Genomic DNA, 21,497 nt, shown 5'->3' on the forward strand with positions numbered 1-21,497 from the left:
AGATTCAATGTTCTTCTTTAAATCAAAACTAAAGTAACCAACTGGATTCGGAAGTTAATATTATTTTACCTGGAGTTAAAAGTCAGACTTCCAATTTAGTTCCTATAAACATTTAACACATTCTACAATGTCCACAACAATGCCACAGTTAGAGTGTGGTCTGAAATTGCTAAGGAGAATTTCCTAACAATCGAGTCTATTCATCTGGAGGGAGTAACTTGAAACTAGCTAATGCATTGAGTTTTTAAATCTTCATAACAATACTTCAGCAATAAATTTTTAAAAAACAATACTTCTGGAATAAAACATTTTCCATATTTCTATGAATCTTCCATATTACTAAATATTTTACGTTTTGAGCACAGAACAGCAGAATACATCCATTTTATCTACGATGTTGCACCGATCTATATAAACCTATTTCATAACAATCTAATCATTCCCTACCTCACACCCATAATCTTCATAACCACATGCCTATCTAAGAATCTTTTAAATGTCCCTGATATACCAAATTCCAGCAATACATTCCAGGAATCCATCGCTCTGTGTAAAAGAACCCTCCTCCAATGTCTCCCTTTAACTTTCCTCCTCTCTCTTGAAACAGATGCTCTCTGGTATTTGCTATAGCCACCCTGGGAAAAAGGTGTTGCCTGTCCATCCTATTTATGCATCCCATAATCTTTTTGACCTATATTAAATTACCTCGCATGCACAGTCACTCCAGAAAAAAGCCAGAACTCTATCAACCTTCATTCATAAGACACATTTTCCTATTCAGGCAACAGCCTGATAAATCTCCTCTGCACCCTCAAGACAGATTCCATATCCTTCCCAATAAGGCAACCAAAACTGAATGCAAATCTCTAAGTGTGCTCCAACCATGAATTTTTAGAGCAATGACGTTACCTTGTGATTCTTGAACTCCATCCCTCAATTAATAAAGGCCAGCATGCCATGCACCTTCTAAACCACCCAATCAAGTTTAGCAACCTTGAAGGATTTATGAACTTTGGCCCCAAAATCCCTCCGATCCTCCACAATGTTAAGAATCCTACCATTAACCACATACTCCACCTTCAAGTTCAACCTTCTCAACTCATCACTTCACACTTATCCAGATGAAATACTTCTCTTCCCAACTCTCCATCCAGTCCTCTTCCTAATGTAACCTCCGACAATCTTCAAAAACACCTCCAACTTCTTGTCATCTCCATTTCTTCATTGGTCATTTAGAAAAATTATAAAGGGCAGGGATTCCAGAACAGATTCCTGCAGAACACCACTAGTCCAACTTCCCCAGAATACATTCAATAAGTATGGAGATGACAAGAAGTTGGAGGTGTTTTTGAAGATTGTCAGAGGTTACTACATTTGCCATTCTCCAATCCTGTACCTCTCTTGTAGCCAGAGAGGTCACAAAGATCACCATCAACACCCCAGCTATCTCTTCCTTCGCTTCCAGGGGAACTTAGTGATCAGAATAGTTTTAAGAAGATCCAGCACTGCTTCTTTCTTAACCCCAACATGCTCCAGTTCATCAGTCTGCTCTACAATGACCTCACATTCACCAAGGTCTCACTCCCTGGTGAACACAGAACCAAAGTATTCATTCAGGATCTCCCTACCTCCAGGCATGTGTTCCCTCCTCTTATCCCGTATCAGTCCTACTTTCTCTCTAGTCATCCTTCTGTTCTTCATGTAGAATGCTGCAGAATTTTCATTAATCCTACTTATTAAGGATTTCTTATGTCTCCTTCTCACTCTCCCAAGTTCTTTTTTTTTAGTTCTTTCCTGGTGATAAAAATTCTCATAAGCCGTTCCGGACTTTAACTGCTTGACTATTGATACTATCTATCTTGACAACCTTGGTTCTTTTACCCTACCATCTTTTCTATCCCAGTGGGATAATCCCATCCAGAATCCCATGCAAGTGGTCCCTAAACATCCTTCACATTTCTGCCGTGCATTTACCCGAAAACATCTGTTCCTAATTTACTTTCTCAAGCTCCTGCCAAATTCCATCGTAATTAGCCCTCCCCCAAATTAAATGCTTTCCCATTTTGTCTACTCTTGTCCTTAGCTACGCTAAAAGATCAGGGAATGCTTATCCACTGAGAGGTCTGTCACCAGGCCAGGTTTATTACCAGCACTGTCAGGAATCACTGGACACACCTAACAAATTCTGCCCCATCGGAGTCTTTGGCACCTAGAAGTCTCCCACAAAAATGAAGAATGTTACAAACAAGGAATTTTAAAATAAGTGATCTCAGTTATATCTTGTTTGCCACCCAGATTATATTATGTAATGCAATGCATTTCAAATAACTTCCAATTGTCTACAAGAGAAACAAATGACAATAGAAAATATATATTGATTAGCATTAATAAGAGCAATGCATTTCTAAATTGAAAGAAGCCAATATGTTCAATGAAGCTAATAGGAACTTGAGCTGACATTGAAATTGATAGATTTATCTCCTCTATATTGCAATACTATCCTCCAACAGATTGTACATGCTATATTTGTCATGCCACCCTGCAAAATGTCAGAGGATAACCAATTTCCAAGTGTTGCACACTCAAATTTATGGAAAATACAGCAGCAAAAGGCAACAACAACTTGAGCATATACTTTGATATTGTCCATAATGATACTGTAATACACATCAGGTAACTACTACAAGGCCAGTTTAGGATTTTTGAGCCCTACTGTCAAAGGGTGCCTCTAACTAATCGGATTCTCATAATTTCCTGCAGAGAACAGTTTACAATTTACCAAAATAAAAACTCCTCATTTTCACATCATTTCAATGGCCTTTCATCGAAACTTGCAAAGTTTCTGAGAGCAGCCAACAAAAGTATTCCTTTCAGAGATGATCTGAAAGAAATGCAAGCAGCAGCAGATTATTATGAAGTGGAATTGCCACATTTTATTGCAATGCAGAACACTGACGAGGGAAATATCTTTACAAGAAATGAGGGGAACATTGAAAAGTCTAGAGAGCAAAAAAAAGTTTAAAAACTTGAGGGAAAAAAGATAAAAATCAGAGGAAGAAAATGAAGCACTGGAACTATCAGATAAAGAACACCACAATTCTAAATTAGAAATACAATTCTGAAAATACCCAACAGAACACACAAAATCTGAAAAGAAAAAATGTTAACAAAACGAGCAAATGCTTCAGGGGTTACATGGAAAGATGCTGAGACATGATAATAGCATGATGTATATTTGTTGTCGTATGCACTGAAATCAGCTGCTGTAGCCACAGGTATGCCAGATACAACAACAATAATACAAATTACCATCATGAGCCAGGAGACAAAAAGTCATGATAAACATAAATAGTTAACATTCACAGTTATGGTTAGTATTTAAAAATTGATGTTTCAATAGCACAGACAGATCTTTTGGTGGTCCGAGAGTAATTTATAGTAAGGGCAGTTCAGGGACGTTCACGAGCCTATTCTTGAACCTAGAGGTTCTGAACATCAGACTTCGACTATTTCCTGAAGGTATTAGTGAGAAGAGATTATGACCAGGGTGATGAGGATTCTTTATGATGTTGGCTGCCTTCTTGAAATGGCAAGGGAAATCAGTGTTGGCAGAGATGTAAATCGTGAATCAGGAAGTTGCAGAGAGAATCCAGAAAGCGAAGGGGAAGGTATGTCTGATTTGACCACATTAAGGGTGGCACACTTCTATTGAATGCAGTAGCTGATAGGGTGGAAGAGAGGGGTAACAGTAGAAGGAAGAGAAATCTAACAAATGCCATTGAGAAACCTGTCAACTAAAAGCTATGCTCCGGAACTATGAGAAATACAATAAACACGAGGTTACGCATGATTCAATATAATTGGTTACACAGGCTATATACCACGCCCCAGAAGTTAAATAAATGGGACCCAACAGTATCAGACAGATGTTTTCGCTGTAAGAAGGAAACGGGAACAACGGTACATGCAATTTGGGCATGTGAGAAAGTGCAAAAGTTTTGGGAAGATCTAAATCAGATATTAAATAAAATCACAAAAATCAACATACCAAAAAATACAGAGATCTTTCTTCTAAGTAATACAAGAAGTAAAGAACTTGGACTCAATTTGGATGGAGCACAAAAAAGATTTATTATGATAGCCTTAGCTGTAGCAAAAAAATGTATTATGTCAACCTGGAAATCAGAAGATTGCCTGAGAATACAGCAATGGTACATAGAAATGAATAAATCTATTCCATTGGAAAAAAATAACATAATTTAAGAAGTAACATCACAGTATTCGAACAAATTTGGGAACCGTACATGGAAAACAACAGAGAAGTCCTACTGCGGACCTCCACCCTCTAAAATGACAGAAGGAGAAGAAGACGAAATGAACTGACCCAGTATGTAAAAGTAGATGACACAATTTTCTTGTTTATTTTCGTTGTGTGATGACATTGTTTAATGGGTTTAATGTATCATATATGTTGAACGTTGAGTGGGTGGGGAGGGGGGTGAAGGAGGGAGGGAAGGGAGGAGGAAAAGGGGGAGAAAATGATACTGTGTATATTCAAGAGGGAAATGTTTGTGTGTATTTTGGTCATTATGGTTCATAGTGTGAAAAATAAAAAAATTTAAAAATAAAAAAGAGAAACTTGTCAACTTTGGTCAAGAGAATAGCAAAGTAAGAGAAAGGCATTTCAGAAACACGAGTATTAAAACATCAGTGCAAGAATAGAATGGAAAGAAGAACTAAAACAAAGCAACATGTACAGTAGCTGTGCAAATCTATGGACTGGTAATAGAACCTTGTCTCAGAGAGATACAGAAGTCAAGAAAGCCCCTTTTCCACTAGCATCCCAGTTAATTGGTTGTGCAGTGTCCCGGAATAGGAAGCCCTTGGTGCCTTTTCCACTGGGCTACCCTGAACAAGGACACAACTCTTCCCCAGAGATCAGAGTGTTCTACGTTCAACAGGAAACGGGTGACCTTCTGCTCTCCCTTTTCCATTGGTTTTATTAGCACGCTGGTATCCACTGAAGCTAGGAATACGAATAGGGGGTCGAGGTGGTTAATCCCCGGCGTGAAAGGATGTAATTTGACGCCGGCATGCTGACAGTTTTATTTTTCCCACTGGACCCTGTTTCAGTTAATTCCTGGGACAAGGTGCCAGTGGAAAAGGGGCTAAAGATTGCAAAATCAACAAAAGATTATAATCAATTCTCTTTCCTTGCTCCTGTAATATGAAGAGGATTCTAAGCAGTCAAACAAAAATTAGAGTAAACAGAAGTAGTTTCTCCAATCTTAAGAATGAAAGAAAAAGTCACAGGAGTACCAGGCCCATCAAAACTGTTTTGAAATTAAATAAGATCATGGACTCTCATTTCATTCACCTGCCTGTTCCCCAATACTCCCTTGTTTATATTTAAAAAAAACCCAATGTCTTAAATACATTAAAGCCTCTGCTGTTTCCTTGGGCAGAGAATTCCACAGATTTATCATTCTATGGAGAAAAGCAGTTCCTCCTCATCTATCTTAAATCTACTCATCAAAAACTTGAAGCCAGTGGGAAACAACCTGCCTGCTTCGATCTCACCTATCCCTTTCATAATTGTTTTTCTCCAAGATCCCTCCCTCATCCTTCTCTAAACTCCAATGAGTACTGTCCCAGGCTACTTAATCTCTCCTGATAAGATGACCCTTTCACTTCCAGAATCTAGGTTGAGATATCCATCTGTATTGCTTTCAAAGCCAGTATTTCCCTTCTCACAAAACCCAAGTGCAGCCTCACCAGTACTCTGTACAGCGATGTAGAACCTCCCTGCTCTTAAATTCGATCTCTCTCGCAATGAAGATCCCATTGCCTTCTTGATTACCTATTGGGCCTTCAAACAAAATTTTTATGATTCATAGCCAAGCACTCCCAGGTATCTCTCAGCATCTAAATGCTGCAATATTTCACTATTTAACTAATAGTGCAATTTACTATTTTTCTTTCCAAAGTGAGTGACCTCACATTTACCAATGTTGTACTACATATGCCAGAGCCCATCACTTAGCCCATCTACAGCTCTTCGAAAACTCTACATTCTCTACTCGATTTGCTTAATCACCCAATTTTGGAGCATCAGGAAACATAGATACACTACCCTGGTCTCCTCCTTCAGATCACTTAGCTCTTCATTAATTATAATAAGAATCTGTGCCATGCCTGCAACAAGCACATTTACTTTCTCCCTTTAATTGAGGCCAAATTTAAACTCACGTAATTGATAACATGCTTAGAGATTTATAAAAGATTAGAAAAAGTGCTTAGAGTGAAAGACAAAAGTCTGCAGGCACTGTGATTGTATTACAGGTACACGATCCTTTATCCAGAACCCTTGGGGGAGAGTGTGTTCCGAATTTCGGATTTTTACGGATTTCAGAAAGCCCACCTGAATTGTGCTGGCGTATCCACCCCCACCCCCTTCCAATCGCCCAGCCGTCTTCCCCGACCATCGGTCCCTTGGCCGCCGGTCCCCACTTGCCTGATTTTGGATGTCCAGATAAAGGATCATGTACTGTAAAAACAAAAATGCCAGCTTGTCTCGCAGGAGGTAAAGATATATAACTGACATTTTGGGCACGAGACCTTCAAGGTATGAGTAAAAAGCAGGCAGGAAAGAAGCACATGCCAACAGAGAAAAGGTGACAATTGAACGTGAATAGTGGCCATTGCGAGACCTGCCGACTTCCTCCGTCTTTTCTGTGTTTTTACTTTACGGGAGTCAGAAAAAAAACCTCAAATTTTAATCCTGCTCCCATTCTTCCCAATTGGTTTAGGTGCAATCTGATTATCAACTTTCCAGGAAATTAAGTGAAGTTCACAAGGAATGGGTTTTGGACACTGTAGCTATTGTCTGAAATAAATTGGATTATGAATTTAGACATAGAAGTAGTGAACACTATCACAAAACAAAATGGGGGCTGCAAAATCTAAAACTTGTACTCCAACAGTAAAACTTAATTCACAAACAAATATTAATAAACAATTCACTTGCCTACTGTGTACCAGCTTGCATCTGTCAATTTATTGATGGCAGCCTCTTGGTAACAGCCATCAGACCCTTTTACCTCGACTGATGCTCCAATCTACAGCAAAAGACAAAGCACTTTGAAACAAAAAATGGACCCCCAAAAAATCTTGAACTACAATAATTAATAAAGAACATCCACATAAGTACAATACCACCTTCAAGAACAAAATTATAAATCAAGTATGCATAATTAGAAATTGTATCATTTGTCATACAAATCTGTGTTTGTTGACTTAATAAACCACCGACTCAAAAGAAATTAGTGTTATATCAATTGTAGCATTCCTAACAAAGGTATCTGAAGTACTTTTACAGGATGGATAATCCACCGAATGCTGCTGTAAAGCAAAGAGCCTGGGATCCAAATTGGTTCATATTACCATAAAAATAAAAGAGAACACAATATTTTTTTTCACAAATGTAAACTCCTAGTTTTCTTTCTTTTTAAATATTTTTATTGATTTTCACAAATGAGCATGTACTGTACATACAAAACATTTATGAAAAACATAATATTAATAACAAATGACAAATTAGTTAACTCATCAAGCTATAATGCATATATAAATAGCCATAATTCAAAATTACAAAAAAAACCCACGTTCAGCGTGATTCTAAGCCCTATCCCCTAATCCAAGGAGTATGACTAAAGAAAGTATGTATTTCTTTCATGAAATAAAATGGCAAATATAAAAATTTAAAAATAGCATTACATCTAGAGGTTATGAAATTAATTCAAGAATGGTCCCTGTAGCATTTGGAACCTTATTTTGGAAATATTAATTGAATAACATATCTTTTCTAAATTTAAGCAGGACATAATGTCCCTGAACCATTGAGCATAAGTGGGCAGGGCAGCATCCTTCCATCTAAACAATATTGCATGTCTAGCCAGGAGAGATGCAAAAGACAGAATACAACATTTAATGAAGTTTGGAGAATATCATCTTCTCCAGTTGTATGAAAAAAGCAACCAGAGGATTAGACTTTAAATTTATCTTTAAAATTGTAGTTAGAGTTTGAAATACCTCCCTCCACTATTTTTCAAGGCTAGAACATGTGCAAAACACACGAATTAAAGAAGCCTCTTCTCTCTTACATTTATCACATTAAGGATTTACATCTGAGTAGATACAAAATAATTTAACTTTAGACACAAGTCCTATGTACAACCTTAAATTGTAATAAACTTTGATGGGTACATAATGATGTACTATTAACCATCTTAAAAATTAGATCCCAAACTTCAAATGTTAATGCAAGGTTTAAATCCTGTTCCCAGGCATTTTTAATTTTAACTAGAGGGGCATGTCTCAAACCCACCACCTTATCATAAATATTAGCTATTAAACCTGTGTGAGAACGTTTTAACCTAAATAACACATCGACATAGTTCGCTTCAGATGCCTGAGAAAAATCTGGTATCTGAGATTTAATAAAATGTTTGAAAATGTATCTGATCAAAAAAATTAGTATTTGGTAAATTGAACTTCTTAGAAAGCTGTTCAAATGATGAAAAACTATCATCAATGAAAAGATCTTGGAAACTTTCAATACCTAATCTAAACCAATTATGAAAAACTGGATCTTGTACAGGTTGAAAAACTCTTAGCTTTAAAAGAAAGGAATTACTTCAAATCCCTCAAGCACTTGAATCAAGAATAACATTACAAAAGGCCTATAAACACAATTTTCTTTCATATGATCAGCTCAGAAAAATGAATAAAAGTTCATCTCAAGTTATTATCGAGTCTCCTGTGAATAGTTTACCTTAGTTATATCACAGAGAGAGGGTAGCTGATTGTTATCTGGTAACTGTATGACAAGCTTTGCTGATGTTGCATTGTCTGCACCCTTCTGAGGAGTATCAGATTAATCATTAGAATCACTCACAGATGCCAAACCTCGAGGTCTTTACACTTTCAATCTAACCATGTTCTGATATTCGACCCATCATGCAGCACTGCAGTATAGTGCTAATTTCCTGCAGTTAAAGTGGTGGAAACGAAGCGTGGAGAGGAACAACTCCATGGAAGTTAAACATTATCATTTATTAAATTTAGTTATATTTGGAGACATAACTGCTTGATAATATTTCAATTACAGTGAAATAACTTTAACATATAAGTAACATATTTACTAGTCTATACATTTCAATTCCTTGTATTGTAACACATTCTTTGGCTTGGCTTCGCGGATGAAGATTTATGGAGCGGTAATGTCCAAGTCAGCTGCAGGCTCATTTGTGGCTGACAAGTCCGATGTGGGACAGGCAGACACAGTTGCAAGTGAAAATTGGTTGGTTGGGGTTGGGTTTTTCCTCCTTTGCCTTTTGTCGGTGAGGTGGGCTCTGCAGTCTTCTTCAAAGGAGGTTGCTGCCTGCCGAACTGTGAGGCGCCAAGATGCACGGTTGGAGGTGATATAAGCCCACAGGCAGTGGTCAATGTGGCAGACACCAAGAGATTTCTTTAGGCAGTCCTTGTACCTCTTCTTTGGTGCACCTCTGTCTCGGTTGCCAGTGGAGAGCTCGCCATAGAACACGATCTTGGGAAGGCGATGGTCCTCCATTCTGGAGACGTGACCTACCCAGCGCAGTTGGATCTTCAGCAGCGTGGATTCGATGCTGTCGGTCGCTGCCATCTCGAGTACTTCGATGTTGGTGATGAAGTCGCTCCAATGAATGTTGAGGATGGAGCGGAGACAATGCTGGTGGAAGTGTTCTAGGAGCCGTAGGTGATGCCAGTAGAGGACCCATGATTCGGAGCTGAATAGGAGTGTGGGTATGACAACGGCTCTGTATACGCTAATCTTTGTGAGGTTTTTCAGTTGGTTGTTTTTCCAGACTCTTTTGTGTAGTCTTCCAAAGGCGCTATTTGCCTTGGCGAGTGTTGTCTATCTCGTTGTCGATCCTTGCATCAGATGAAATGGTGCAGCCGAGATAGGTAAACTGGTTGACTGTTTTGAGTTTTGTATGCTTGATGGAGATGTGGGGGGGGCTGGTAGTCATGGTGGGGAGCTGGCTGATGGAGGACCTCAGTTTTCTTCAGGCTGACTTCCAGGCCAAACATTTTGGCAGTTTCTGCAAAACAGGACGTCAAGCGCTGGAGAGCTGGCTCTGAATGGGCAACTAAAGCGGCATCGTCTGCAAAGAGTAGTTCACGGACAAGTTGCTCTTGTGTCTTGGTGTGAGCTTGCAGGTGCCTCAGATTGAAGAGACTGCCATCCGTGCGGTACCATCCATGCGGTACCGGATGTAAACAGCGTCTTCATTGTTGAGGTCTTTCATGGCTTGTTTCAGCATCATGCTGAAGAAGATTGAAAAGAGGGTTGGTGCGAGAACGCAGCCTTGCTTCACACCATTGTTAATGGAGAAGGGTTCAAAGAGCTCATTGCAGTATCTGACCCGACCTTGTTGGTTTTCGTGCAGTTGGATAACCATGTTGAGGAACTTTGGGGGGCATCCAAGGCGCTTAAACAAGCTTAAAGATATGTTAACTGGCTTTCATAACTATTAAGGGTAGGGTGTACTTTTGATGTGGAAACACATAGAAGCATTAAAAACCAGATCTGTGGGGGGAGAGCAAGTTCATTCTGCATTAAGTGCAGGCTGGGATATGATGAGGGCAGTGACTTGCTGCTTACCAAGGTGGGCTAGACCAGGCCACCACAGGCTTAATCTGTCAACAAGCCTCTTGTTTGGTACCACTGTTAAATGTGATTGTTACATCCAATAGCCACAGGAGCAATGTGATGTTCAAGGACACATTTGTCATCCCTGGTTCAAGTAATCCTATTCTCCAGTTCAAGTTTATTTGTCATCCGATTGTACCAGTACAACCCGACAAAAGAGCATTTTCCAGTCCACTGTGTAGAACCATGCAAAACACGGGAACATACATAACAAATTCAGACAAATTATACATTTAAACAGTGCATATGTACATATATTGCAAGAAATATTATTAAACAGTAAATAAAATAGAACTGTGCAAAGAAGATGTTCAAGTCTGTCCAGAAGAGAGGCGTCACCTCGCAAGGTTCCCCTGATCAGTTATTGATATCTTGCCACATGCACTTCATGTCAGAAAGCTAACTATAGATCCTCAGTGAGTACCCACGTTTTGCCTTCCAGAATGCACAGGAAAGTTCAGCCCTGGTTAATCTTAGTTCTAACTTGTCTCCTGTTCTGAAGGGTGCATCTCGAGCCGAGATGTGCACGGACCTCTACATCCAACCGTGGTTTCTGATTGGCCCTGTTCGACTAGCATTTGATCGCCATGACATCCTCGACCACGCTTGCTAACGTTGCCAATCTCTCAGCTCATGTTAATGTTTACGTACACTGTAAGTAATCACCTTCCTGAAACAGTGCCAGTCTGTGGTATCAAAGCAGTCCAGTCACACAACTGTGCAAGCACGCAACCCCTCCACCCACCTCCTGATCTCTATCGACTAACTGTTTTTCCAACCGTCTTTAGGCTGGGGTTAACAGGATGGACAAGTGGTCCGAGTATTCAAGGAGCGGTGGAGGGGCAGCGTGAACATGTATGTTGGTGTACACTTGACCTGGGGTGGTTTCTCTTCTGGTGGCAAAGTGGTACATGCTCATGTAGAATTAAAAATTTCAGTTTAAACAAATCCACCATGATAGCATAATGGAAGATGGTTTTTGTTCCAAAGTATGTTGCACCATTTAGTAAAAGCATAGCTGATAGCAAAATATGGACATATGGAATTGTTACCAATATCTCCATGTCTTTGAAAGGTTAACTGGTTTGAGAAGCTATTTTAAGGGCAGAGCTTACATTTTTTATGTGGAAAAAGCATCTGAGCATATAAGCCAGTTTTAACCAATTTCAAATGAAACTTAGAATTCCAAATTTCTAATACCCAAAATGTGAAAGGAATTTTTTTTTCTTAACCCCACCACCACACCAAAACCTGGCTAAACTTGCCAACCAGAGGAAAATGCATCTCCATCTTGAAATGTTGAAACAAACCAGCTGTAACCTTCCAAATTAATTCCTGATTGTAGAAACCTCTCATCCTCACTTCATCTTTTAGAATCTAGAATGTATTCTAGTAAATCTGCACTCTCCATGTCCAACTTTGATCCAACTATGCTCAAACCTTCCATATATAAAGTTCAGCATTTCTTTAAGCACCTGCCTTAATTATTGCATTTCAACAATTTACATTAGCCAGCAGTAATCCCAACCTGTTCTAACCAAACCCAACACTCCCCCTACCCTCAACTGCCAAATACACTTCAATAAGTTACTATCTTTGTGCCCACAGCAAATGTGAACTGTCAATGTACATTCCCTGCAGGCTAAAGGAAGCTTTAGTGATCTAAGTGATCTGTAAAACATAAAATTTAAAATTATTTACACTGATTTGTTGGCACAAGAATAATTAAATCAATAGAGATCATGAAATGTGGCAAAGATGCTCGAGCACTTTGCTGCACATGATTGATTTTGATTTTTTAAGTCATGCAATAGAAAGTATAGAACAGCTTTGAAGGACAAATGTTTCAACTCTACGCTAATCTATGTCCCAAATTCATTAGGCAGTTTCTTTTTTAAAAAAGGTAATAATTAACACGTCATACTTTGTAATCAATGAGTAACAAATCAAATATCCCAACTACAAAATTAAGTGATACAAAAATCATAATTGCTAACTGGGTCTGTTCAAAACATTTTCTAACATTACAAAGCTCAACATCTAAAAGTTGAAAATGACATGGCTTGATGGTTTTTTGAAAAATTTAAAAAATTTTCACTATATTTTAAACAACTCTGTGAATAATAGAACATATAGAACCTAGAACTTACAGCACAAGTTCTTCAGCCCACAATGTGTGCTGACCTATTTAAACCTATTCAACCTTCCTTTCCTCACACCTATCACCCTCTTTTTTGCATCCATGAGTCTATCTTAGAGGGTTTTATTTTTAAAAATGCCCCATTGTACCAGCCTCCAGCACCAGCCTTGGCAATATATACCAGGCACCCATACTCTGGGTTTAAAGAAAAAAACTTTCCCCTGACAACTCCCCTAAACAACCCCCCCCTCCCCCTTTCTGCTTAGACAGATATCATCTGGTATTTGCTACTGTTGTCCCAGGAAAAAGATGCTGGCTGTCTACCCTATCTGTTCCTCTAAAATTCTTGAAGACTTCTATTAAGTCACCTTTCATCATTCTTGGCTCCAAGGAGAAAAACCCTAGCTCTGTTAACCTTGGCTCACAAGACATTCTCCAATATTGATAAATCTCCTCTACATCCTCTCTAAAGTTTCTTCATTCATCCAATGACACGACTATAACTGAACACAATATTCCAAGTGTGGTCTAACCAGAGTTCTATAGAACTGCAACATTACCCTACTCACGGCTCTTGAACTCAATTCCCCGATTTATGAAAGCCAGCATACCAGAAGCCTTCTTAACCACCCTATCAACCTGTACAGCAATCTTAAGAGATCTATGGATTTGGACCCCAAGGTCCCACTATTCTTCCACACTGAAGAATCCTGCCATTAACCACGTATTCCACTTTCAATTTTGACCTTCTAAGATACATCACTTCACACTTATTTGGATTGAACGTCATCTACCACTTCGCTGCCAATTCTGCATCCTGTGATAACCTACTAGCTGCTATTTAAGGGGCACAGCGGAGCGATGTACCACATGATAAGTGAAGTCATCCTTAAAATACTGCGCCCCTAATGCGACTCCCAAAAAGTCACATTAGTTATATTCAGTAGTCAAGATTATCAAAAAACAGATTAGCCATTATATAATAGTATTTTTCTAATTAGAAACACTCCAATAAAATAGTCCATAGGGGTACAATTTAGCAGTACAATTGATTAAAATCTGCATTTATTTTTGTTTTATTTGAGACAAAATTTCCTGCCTCCAAATTTACAAATAAACACAGACCAGATTCCATCCAGATACGCTATTTCAATAAAAAACCATTTATTGATTTTGCAGTCATGATGAAACATTATTTTCACACAATTCAAATCATAATTAAACAGAAAATAATATAACATTTTAACTTTAATTAAATATGCAACAAATTGGAAGTGAAGCTCAGTAAAGGCAAGTGATAGGCCAGACAGGCAGTACAGGATATTTCTACAAGCTTTTTATATTAAGTTGATGTGGAGTCAATCATAAAGAAAGGAAGCATTTGAGGATTAGACAAAAACTTCAGCAAGAGCAGTGAGATATTGATCCAGCCAGTTAGTGTGACAGAGGAAAGAAGTGGTCTTAGTAAGTAGATTTCTGCACTACTGCATGATTATTGCTAGAGCAATACCAGCAAAACCTCAGTGAAAAGCCATACGTACCCTTAATGGGCCTTTAACTTGATCATCCTGGACAACTTGTGTAGAATTGTCATGCTTAAAGAACACCTAGACAATATAACAAATGCAAAAAATGGATTTAATATACACGAAATTATTCTGCATTCAAAAGTTATAAGTTCAAGCCAAAAATGGAGCAATACAAGAGATTTTGTTAATCATTAAGCCATATACCTTGACCTTTACCAGTCGCTTCACGGTCTTAATTTTTGCCTCGCAGAAGGCACCACGGTACTTGGCACTAACATCTGTACCCACTGTGAGATAGGCAGGCTCATCAGCTGCCTGTAAAACACAAAAGCAAATCTGAATTTATTGGAAAACCAATCAAAAGTGAAAATGATACTTTATTGAAAATGCTTTGGCATATTTTGAAATACCGTATACAGAACCCAAGAATTGCACAAGACAGTTTTCCACTTTCAATTCCAGGAGTCAAAATATTTGAGGAAATCAACCTTAAAAAAAATGGTCTTTGCCATTAACAAAAGCAATATATGGGAGCCAGCACATTAGGACAAATTTAATGACCTGAGACTTGAACCAGGCAATGGACGCACGAGAAAGAAAACTCATTGTTCCTCCTATGCCTAAGAGGAGAAAATAATATTCTTAAATACTACTTTATCATTATTTTGGTTTAAGTCGAGTTGTGAAACCCAAAAAAAATCTCTCAAAAAAAACCAAAGGAGGTGGACTTGTATGCCAGATACACTTTTGAGACCTTAAAAGCAGATTTGGCGAATAAATCGGGTCTTGAAAACCAAAAAACCTGACTGCAACAGATTTTCATTGAGATTTTTATTGAAAACAATTAGAACCCTTCAAAATCACCGTCATAGTCTGAAAACAACACATTTAGAACCCTTCAAAATCACAATCATCGTCTGAAAACAACCACACAATTAGAACCCTTCAAAATAACTCTTGCTATTATCGTCGGAGGCAAAGATAGCGGCAAGCCCATCCAAACTCTCACTGTTTAAACAGTTATCATGTGGGTCCCAATTTGTATCTGATGAGGCAGTTTCAGCATCGCCATCAGTGCCATCAATTGCACAAGAGATACCAAACTTTTTGAACAATTTTATCAGTCTCTAACTTTGTCCCATGCCTTGAGCACAAAGTTACTACACCACATCACACATTGCCCCAGCTTTTGTAAACAACTTTTCTGCACTCAACATCTATAGATTCTATTCCTCGCACACATGGACTTTGAATGGCTTGTTCAAGCCGACATCAAGAGGTTGCAATGTTGACATCAAACCACCTGGGACAACCGCCATGTATTATGTAATGCTAATTACTTTTAGCCTTCTCAGTTAAGTGGCTACAAAACCTATCCCAGTCCAGAAAACTCCTTTCTTTGCATAAATCGCCTGGCCGCCTGTACCACACATTGTTTACACCTCGTTTTACACCATTTTCATCCATCCATCCTTTTTCATTCTTTGGCTTGGCTTCGCCGACGAAGATTTATGGAGGGGTATGTCCATGTCTGCTGCAGGCTCGTTGGTGACTGACAAGTCCGATGTGGGACAGGCAGACACGGTTGCAAGGGAAAATTGGTTGGTTGGGGTTGGGTGTTGGGTTTTTCCTCCTTTGTCTTTTGTCAGTGAGGTGGGCTCTGCAGTCTTCTTCAAAGGAGGTTGCTGCCTGCCGAACTGTGAGGCGCCAAGATGCACGGTTTGAGGCGATATTAGCCCACTGGCGGTGGTCAATGTGGCAGGCACCAAGAGCTTTCTTTAGGCAGTCCTTGTACCTCTTCTTTGGTGCACCTCTGTCACGGTGGCCAGTGGAGAGCTCACCATAGAACACAATCTTGGGAAGGCGATGGTCCTCCATTCTGGAGACGTGACCCACCCAGCGCAGTTGGGTCTTCAGCAGCATGGATTCGATGCTTGCGGACTCTGCCAGCTCGAGTACTTCGATGTTGGTGATGAAGTCATTCCAGTGAATGTTGAGGATAGAGCGGAGACAGCACTGATGGAAGCGTTCTAGGAGCTGTAGATGATGCCGGTAGAGGACCCATGATTCGGAGCCGAACAGGAGCATGGGTATGACAACAGCTCTGTACACGCTGATCTTTGTGTGTTTCTTCAGATGGTTGTTTTTCCAGACTCTTTTGTGTAGTCTTCCAAAGGTGCTATTTGCCTTGGCGAGTCTGTTGTCTATCTCTTTGTCGATCCTTGCATCAGATGAAATGGTGCAGCCGAGGTAGGTAAGCTGGTTGACCGTTTTGAGTTCAGTGTGCCTGATGGAGATGTGGGGGGGCTGGTGGTCATGGTGGGGAGCTGGCTGATGGAGGACCTCAGTTTTCTTCAGGCTGACTTCCAGGCCAAACATTTTGGCAGTTTCCGCAAAACAGGACGTCATGCGCTGGAGAGCTAGCTCTGAATGGGCAACTAAAGCGGCATCGTTTGCAAAGAGTAGTTCACGGACAAGTTGCTCTTGTGCCTTGGTGTGAGCTTGCAGGCGCCTCAGATTGAAGAGACTGCCATCCGTGCGGTACCGGATGTAAACACCATCTTCATTGTTGAGGTCTTTCATGGCTTGTTTCAGCATCATGCCGAAGAAGATAGTAAAGAGGGTTGGTGCGAGGACGCAGCCTTGCTTCATGCCATTGTCAGTGGAGAAGGGTTTGGAGAGCTCATTGCTGTATCTGACCCGACCTTGTTGGTTTTCGTGCAGTTGGATAACCATGTTGAGGAACTTTGGGAGGCATCCGAGGCGCTCTAGTATTTGCCAAAGCCCTTTCCTGCTCATGGTGTCAAAGGCTTTGGTGAGGTCAGCAAAGGTGATGTAGAGTCCTTTATTTTGTTCTCTGCACTTTTCTTGGAGCTGTCTGAGGGCAAAGACAATATCAGTAGTTCCTGTTTGCGCGAAAGCCACACTGTGATTCTGGGAGGACATTTTCGGCGACACTAGGTATTAATCTATTAAAGAGAATCCTAGCGAAGATTTTGCCTGCAATGGAGAGCAGCGTGATTCCCCTGTTGTTTGAGCAGTCTGATTTCTCGCCTTTGTTTTTGTACAGGGTGATGATGATGGCATCACAAAGGTCCTGAGGCAGCTTTCCTTGGTCCCAGGAGAGCATGAAAAACTCATGCAGTTTGGTATGCAGAGCTTTGCCGCCAGCCTTCCATCCATACCTGCTGCTTTGCCACTTTTCAGTTGTTCAATTGCCTTATATGTCTCTTCCCGGGTCAGGACCTCATCCAGCTCTAGCCTCAAGGGTTGTTGAGGGAGCTGGAGCAGTGCGGATTCTTGGACTGAGCGGTTGGCACTGAAAAGGGATTGGAAGTGTTCTGACCATCGATTGATGGAGATCTTGTCGCTGAGGAGGACTTCCGCATCTGAGCTGCGCAGACAAAAATGCCTATAGGGAATTTAATTTTCAGTTTAATTTTGCATTTGAAGATTACCGTAGGTCTCAAATTCACCCTGTCAGTCATGCATGGTAACACCACAGTAAACTGGCCCTTTCATGGCCTGTCCTTCTGGTTTGCACAGTTCTGATACCTTTCCATACCACTGTTCTATGGCCTATCATATCAAAATTCATGGGGGTTTCATCCATGTTTCCAATATTTGCCAATGCAAACAGGTGGTTCTGTCGGTTATGTATAACAAGCTGGTGAAAATGTATAACTTTATGATCAAGATCTATTGGTAGTTACTGTGCAATTTTTTTGGTCATCATACCTGATTTTTCCTGTTCATGAAACGGTTGCACCAGCCTTCTGTAGCCTCAGAATATATACTGAGGACTGGGCACAACATTGCCCACTGCAGTGCAAATGTTCTTATTTTATTTCAGGTGACTCTGTAGCAAAATGTTGTCTCTGTTCAAGTACCCATTCTACAATGTGATTTTACAACTCTGGCAAACAAGTGATTCCTCTTCTCATTAAGAAAAATACCAAAAAAGCAATGTTCAGTCTCTTCTTTCTTCCTCCAATCTCTTACCAACTTCTTATAGACATCAAATTTTCTTCCCGCAGCGCAGCAGCTGGTTTTCTTGGCCATTTCTATCACTTTCCATTTAAAACTCGCTTCATACTTTCATCGCAAGTTGCGTTGTGTTGATGAACCCTCCATGATAGCAATCACCTCCAGCCAATTCCCAGCAGATCAATCCGCACGATCTTTGGGGGTCAACTTCTAACGGGCCAATTCAGGCATCCTAAAAATTAGGGTCGACTTGTATGCTGAATATTCCAAAAACCCTTAAAATGAGGCTGAAAAATGGGAGTTGACTTGTACGCCAAAATATACTGTAATCCCAAGTTTTTTAAAAAAATGTTATTACATCCTTTCACAGAGCTGACCTTGCTGCAGTATGCCAATTACAAGATATTTTAAAACTCTACATTGCCCGAATACACATACATGTAGACCCTGACTTACGATGGGGTTTGGTTCTGGAACTCGCAACTTAAGTCAAAATCATTGTGTTGGTGTCTACATATACAGGTAGTATTGGCGCCAAGTACCAAGGGACAGCGGTGTCTCCTCACAACCTTCCCCCTCCCTAGCAACAGCAATCTGCGCATGCGTTCCAAATCACCTTTTTATTAAAAAAAGGTGTTGGGTCCGTCAAAGCAGAAGAGGAGCACCAAAATGTTGATGTTTAGTGGGGTGGTGGCGGTGGGAAGCAATCTGTGTGTGTTGATTGGATGGAAGCATTTCCTTCAGAGAACATAAAGCAACCACATTGACAAAGGTAGACTTACCTTTATTCAAAATGGATTCTGACGATCGTAACTTTGAATATCAAAAGTCAGAACATCGTCTATCTGAACATGTGTTCAGAGAGCTCCATTGCTATCTTTGGCTTGGCTTCGCGGACGAAGATTTATGGAGGGGGTAAAAAGTCCACGTCAGCTGCAGGCTCGTTTGTGGCTGACAAGTCCGATGCGGGACAGGCAGATACGATTGCAGCGGTTGCAGGGGAAAATTGGTTGGTTGGGGTTGGGTGTTGGGTTTTTCCTCCTTTGCCTTTTGTCAGTGAGGTGGGCTCTGCGGTCTTCTTCAAAGGAGGTTGCTGCCCGCCAAACTGTGAGGCGCCAAGATGCACGGTTTGAGGCGTTATCAGCCCACTGGTGGTGGTCAATGTGGCAGGCACCAAGAGATTTCTTTAGGCAGTCCTTGTACCTTTTCTTTGGTGCACCTCTGTCACGGTGGCCAGTGGAGAGCTCGCCATATAACACGATCTTGGGAAGGCGATGGTCCTCCATTCTGGAGACGTGACCCATCCAGCGCAGCTGGATCTTCAGCAGCGTGGACTCGATGCTGTCGACCTCTGCCATCTCGAGTACTTCGACGTTAGGGATGTAAGCGCTCCAATGGATGTTGAGGATGGAGCGGAGACAACGCTGGTGGAAGCGTTCTAGGAGCCGTAGGTGGTGCCGGTAGAGGACCCATGATTCGAAGCCGAACAGGAGTGTGGGTATGACAACGGCTCTGTATACGCTTATCTTTGTGAGGTTTTTCAGTTGGTTGTTTTTCCAGACTCTTTTGTGTAGTCTTCCAAGGGCGCTATTTGCCTTGGCGAGTCTGTTGTCTATCTCATTGTCGATCCTTGCATCTGATGAAATGGTGCAGCCGAGATAGGTAAACTGGTTGACCGTTTTGAGTTTTGTGTGCCCGATGGAGATGTGGGGGGGCTGGTAGTCATGGTGGGGAGCTGGCTGATGGAGGACCTCAGTTTTCTTCAGGCTGACTTCCAGGCCAAACATACTGAATTATGTATAAACGTGGTTTGTTCACAGGATCCAACACACATCCCTATATTTAAAATTATCTGAAGTTTTTAAAAAAAAGTGATCTCAAGAAAATTTCTGTCTGATTTACATTACAAGCACAAAGTTCATATTTACATACAAAACTGGTTTCCCTCCTTCTACTGTTATGTAATGATACAACTTGTTTCAACCTCAGATAGACAAATAACTTGCTGACACTATCAGATTTAGACGATGTCAGATGATGCAAATTACTAAACAGCATGCCTTGAGGGGAGAAGAAATAAATGGAAATATACAATTCCCTATTGACTTACAGCGCAACAGTTGTGATTGAAGTAATTATGCCTTTATTATGTTATATTTTCTCCAAAGGACTAATTCATAATATTTTTAACTCACCTTATTTACATGCAATTGAAGCAATAACATACAAGTTCACTCCTGCTCTATTAAAAGAGTCTCAAAGTTGTACACCAAGTACAATCAATTCAGATTCAGTTTTCATTTTCTACCCAAAGTACCTTCAGTATCATTTAATTTGCAACAGTACTGGAGTTTTGAACACATGCTTTGCACAAAACAGAACTCCAAAAATCTGAAATAAACCATTGAATCTTAATCATTTTTAATTACTCGCGTAATGGAAAATAGTTGTCATTGGAGACCCTATTAACTTAATACGTAATACTTTTAGCAACACAGAGAGAATTTTTGTTTGCAGTGATTCTCAACCTTTTTCTTTCCACTCACATACCACTAAGAATTCCCTTTGCCATAGGTGCTCTGTGATTAGGAAGGGATTACTTAAGGTGATATGTGGATGGAAAGAAAAAGTTTGAAAACCAAACCATGGTGTGCACGATTTCATCACTCCAAAGGAAATGGGCCAATGACAATTTTTCTCAAGCCAAAATATTTCAGTAACAATTGAGCCTAGAGCAGTGGTTCTCAACCTTTTTCTTTCCACCTTAAACAATCGCTTACTAATCACAGAGCACCGATGAGATAGGGATTACTTAAAAGTGGTATGTGAGTGGAAAGAAAAAGGTTGAGAACCACTGTCTAGTTTAAAATATAAAATTAAAACTAGGCTCGAATGCAGAAAACCATTCAAGTCTTGTCAACAGTCACTAATAGTCCTAATCAGGAACCATTAAAGTTTAACTGTCTGAATGTACCAAGTTCCTGATTTGCACATATGCACTGCAAAGCATAGGATATGAAGCCCCCTCAACTTCAATGGAAATTCTAATCCCATTCCTAATTGACAATTACATCAACAGGTCTGAAAT

General features: G+C 40.1%; 1 protein-coding gene across 4 annotated transcripts in view; it reads right to left on the reverse strand.

Moving 5' to 3' along the window:
• The window catches only part of arid4a (AT-rich interactive domain 4A), a 129,968-nt gene that overhangs the window by 93,120 nt on the left and 15,351 nt on the right, over window positions 1-21,497 (reverse strand). For all 4 annotated transcript variants that reach the window (XM_069916895.1, XM_069916892.1, XM_069916893.1 and 1 more), the window contains exons 3-5: window positions 14,627-14,733; window positions 14,435-14,500; window positions 7,028-7,118 (exon numbers count right to left, since the gene is read on the reverse strand). In XM_069916895.1, coding sequence (XP_069772996.1) covers window positions 7,028-7,118; window positions 14,435-14,500; window positions 14,627-14,733 — 264 coding nt within the window. The remainder of the gene's footprint in view (window positions 1-7,027; window positions 7,119-14,434; window positions 14,501-14,626; window positions 14,734-21,497) is intronic.

This window comes from Narcine bancroftii, chromosome 2 (assembly GCF_036971445.1).
Source record: "Narcine bancroftii isolate sNarBan1 chromosome 2, sNarBan1.hap1, whole genome shotgun sequence".
In the NCBI taxonomy this organism is placed as follows: Eukaryota; Metazoa; Chordata; class Chondrichthyes; order Torpediniformes; family Narcinidae; genus Narcine; species Narcine bancroftii.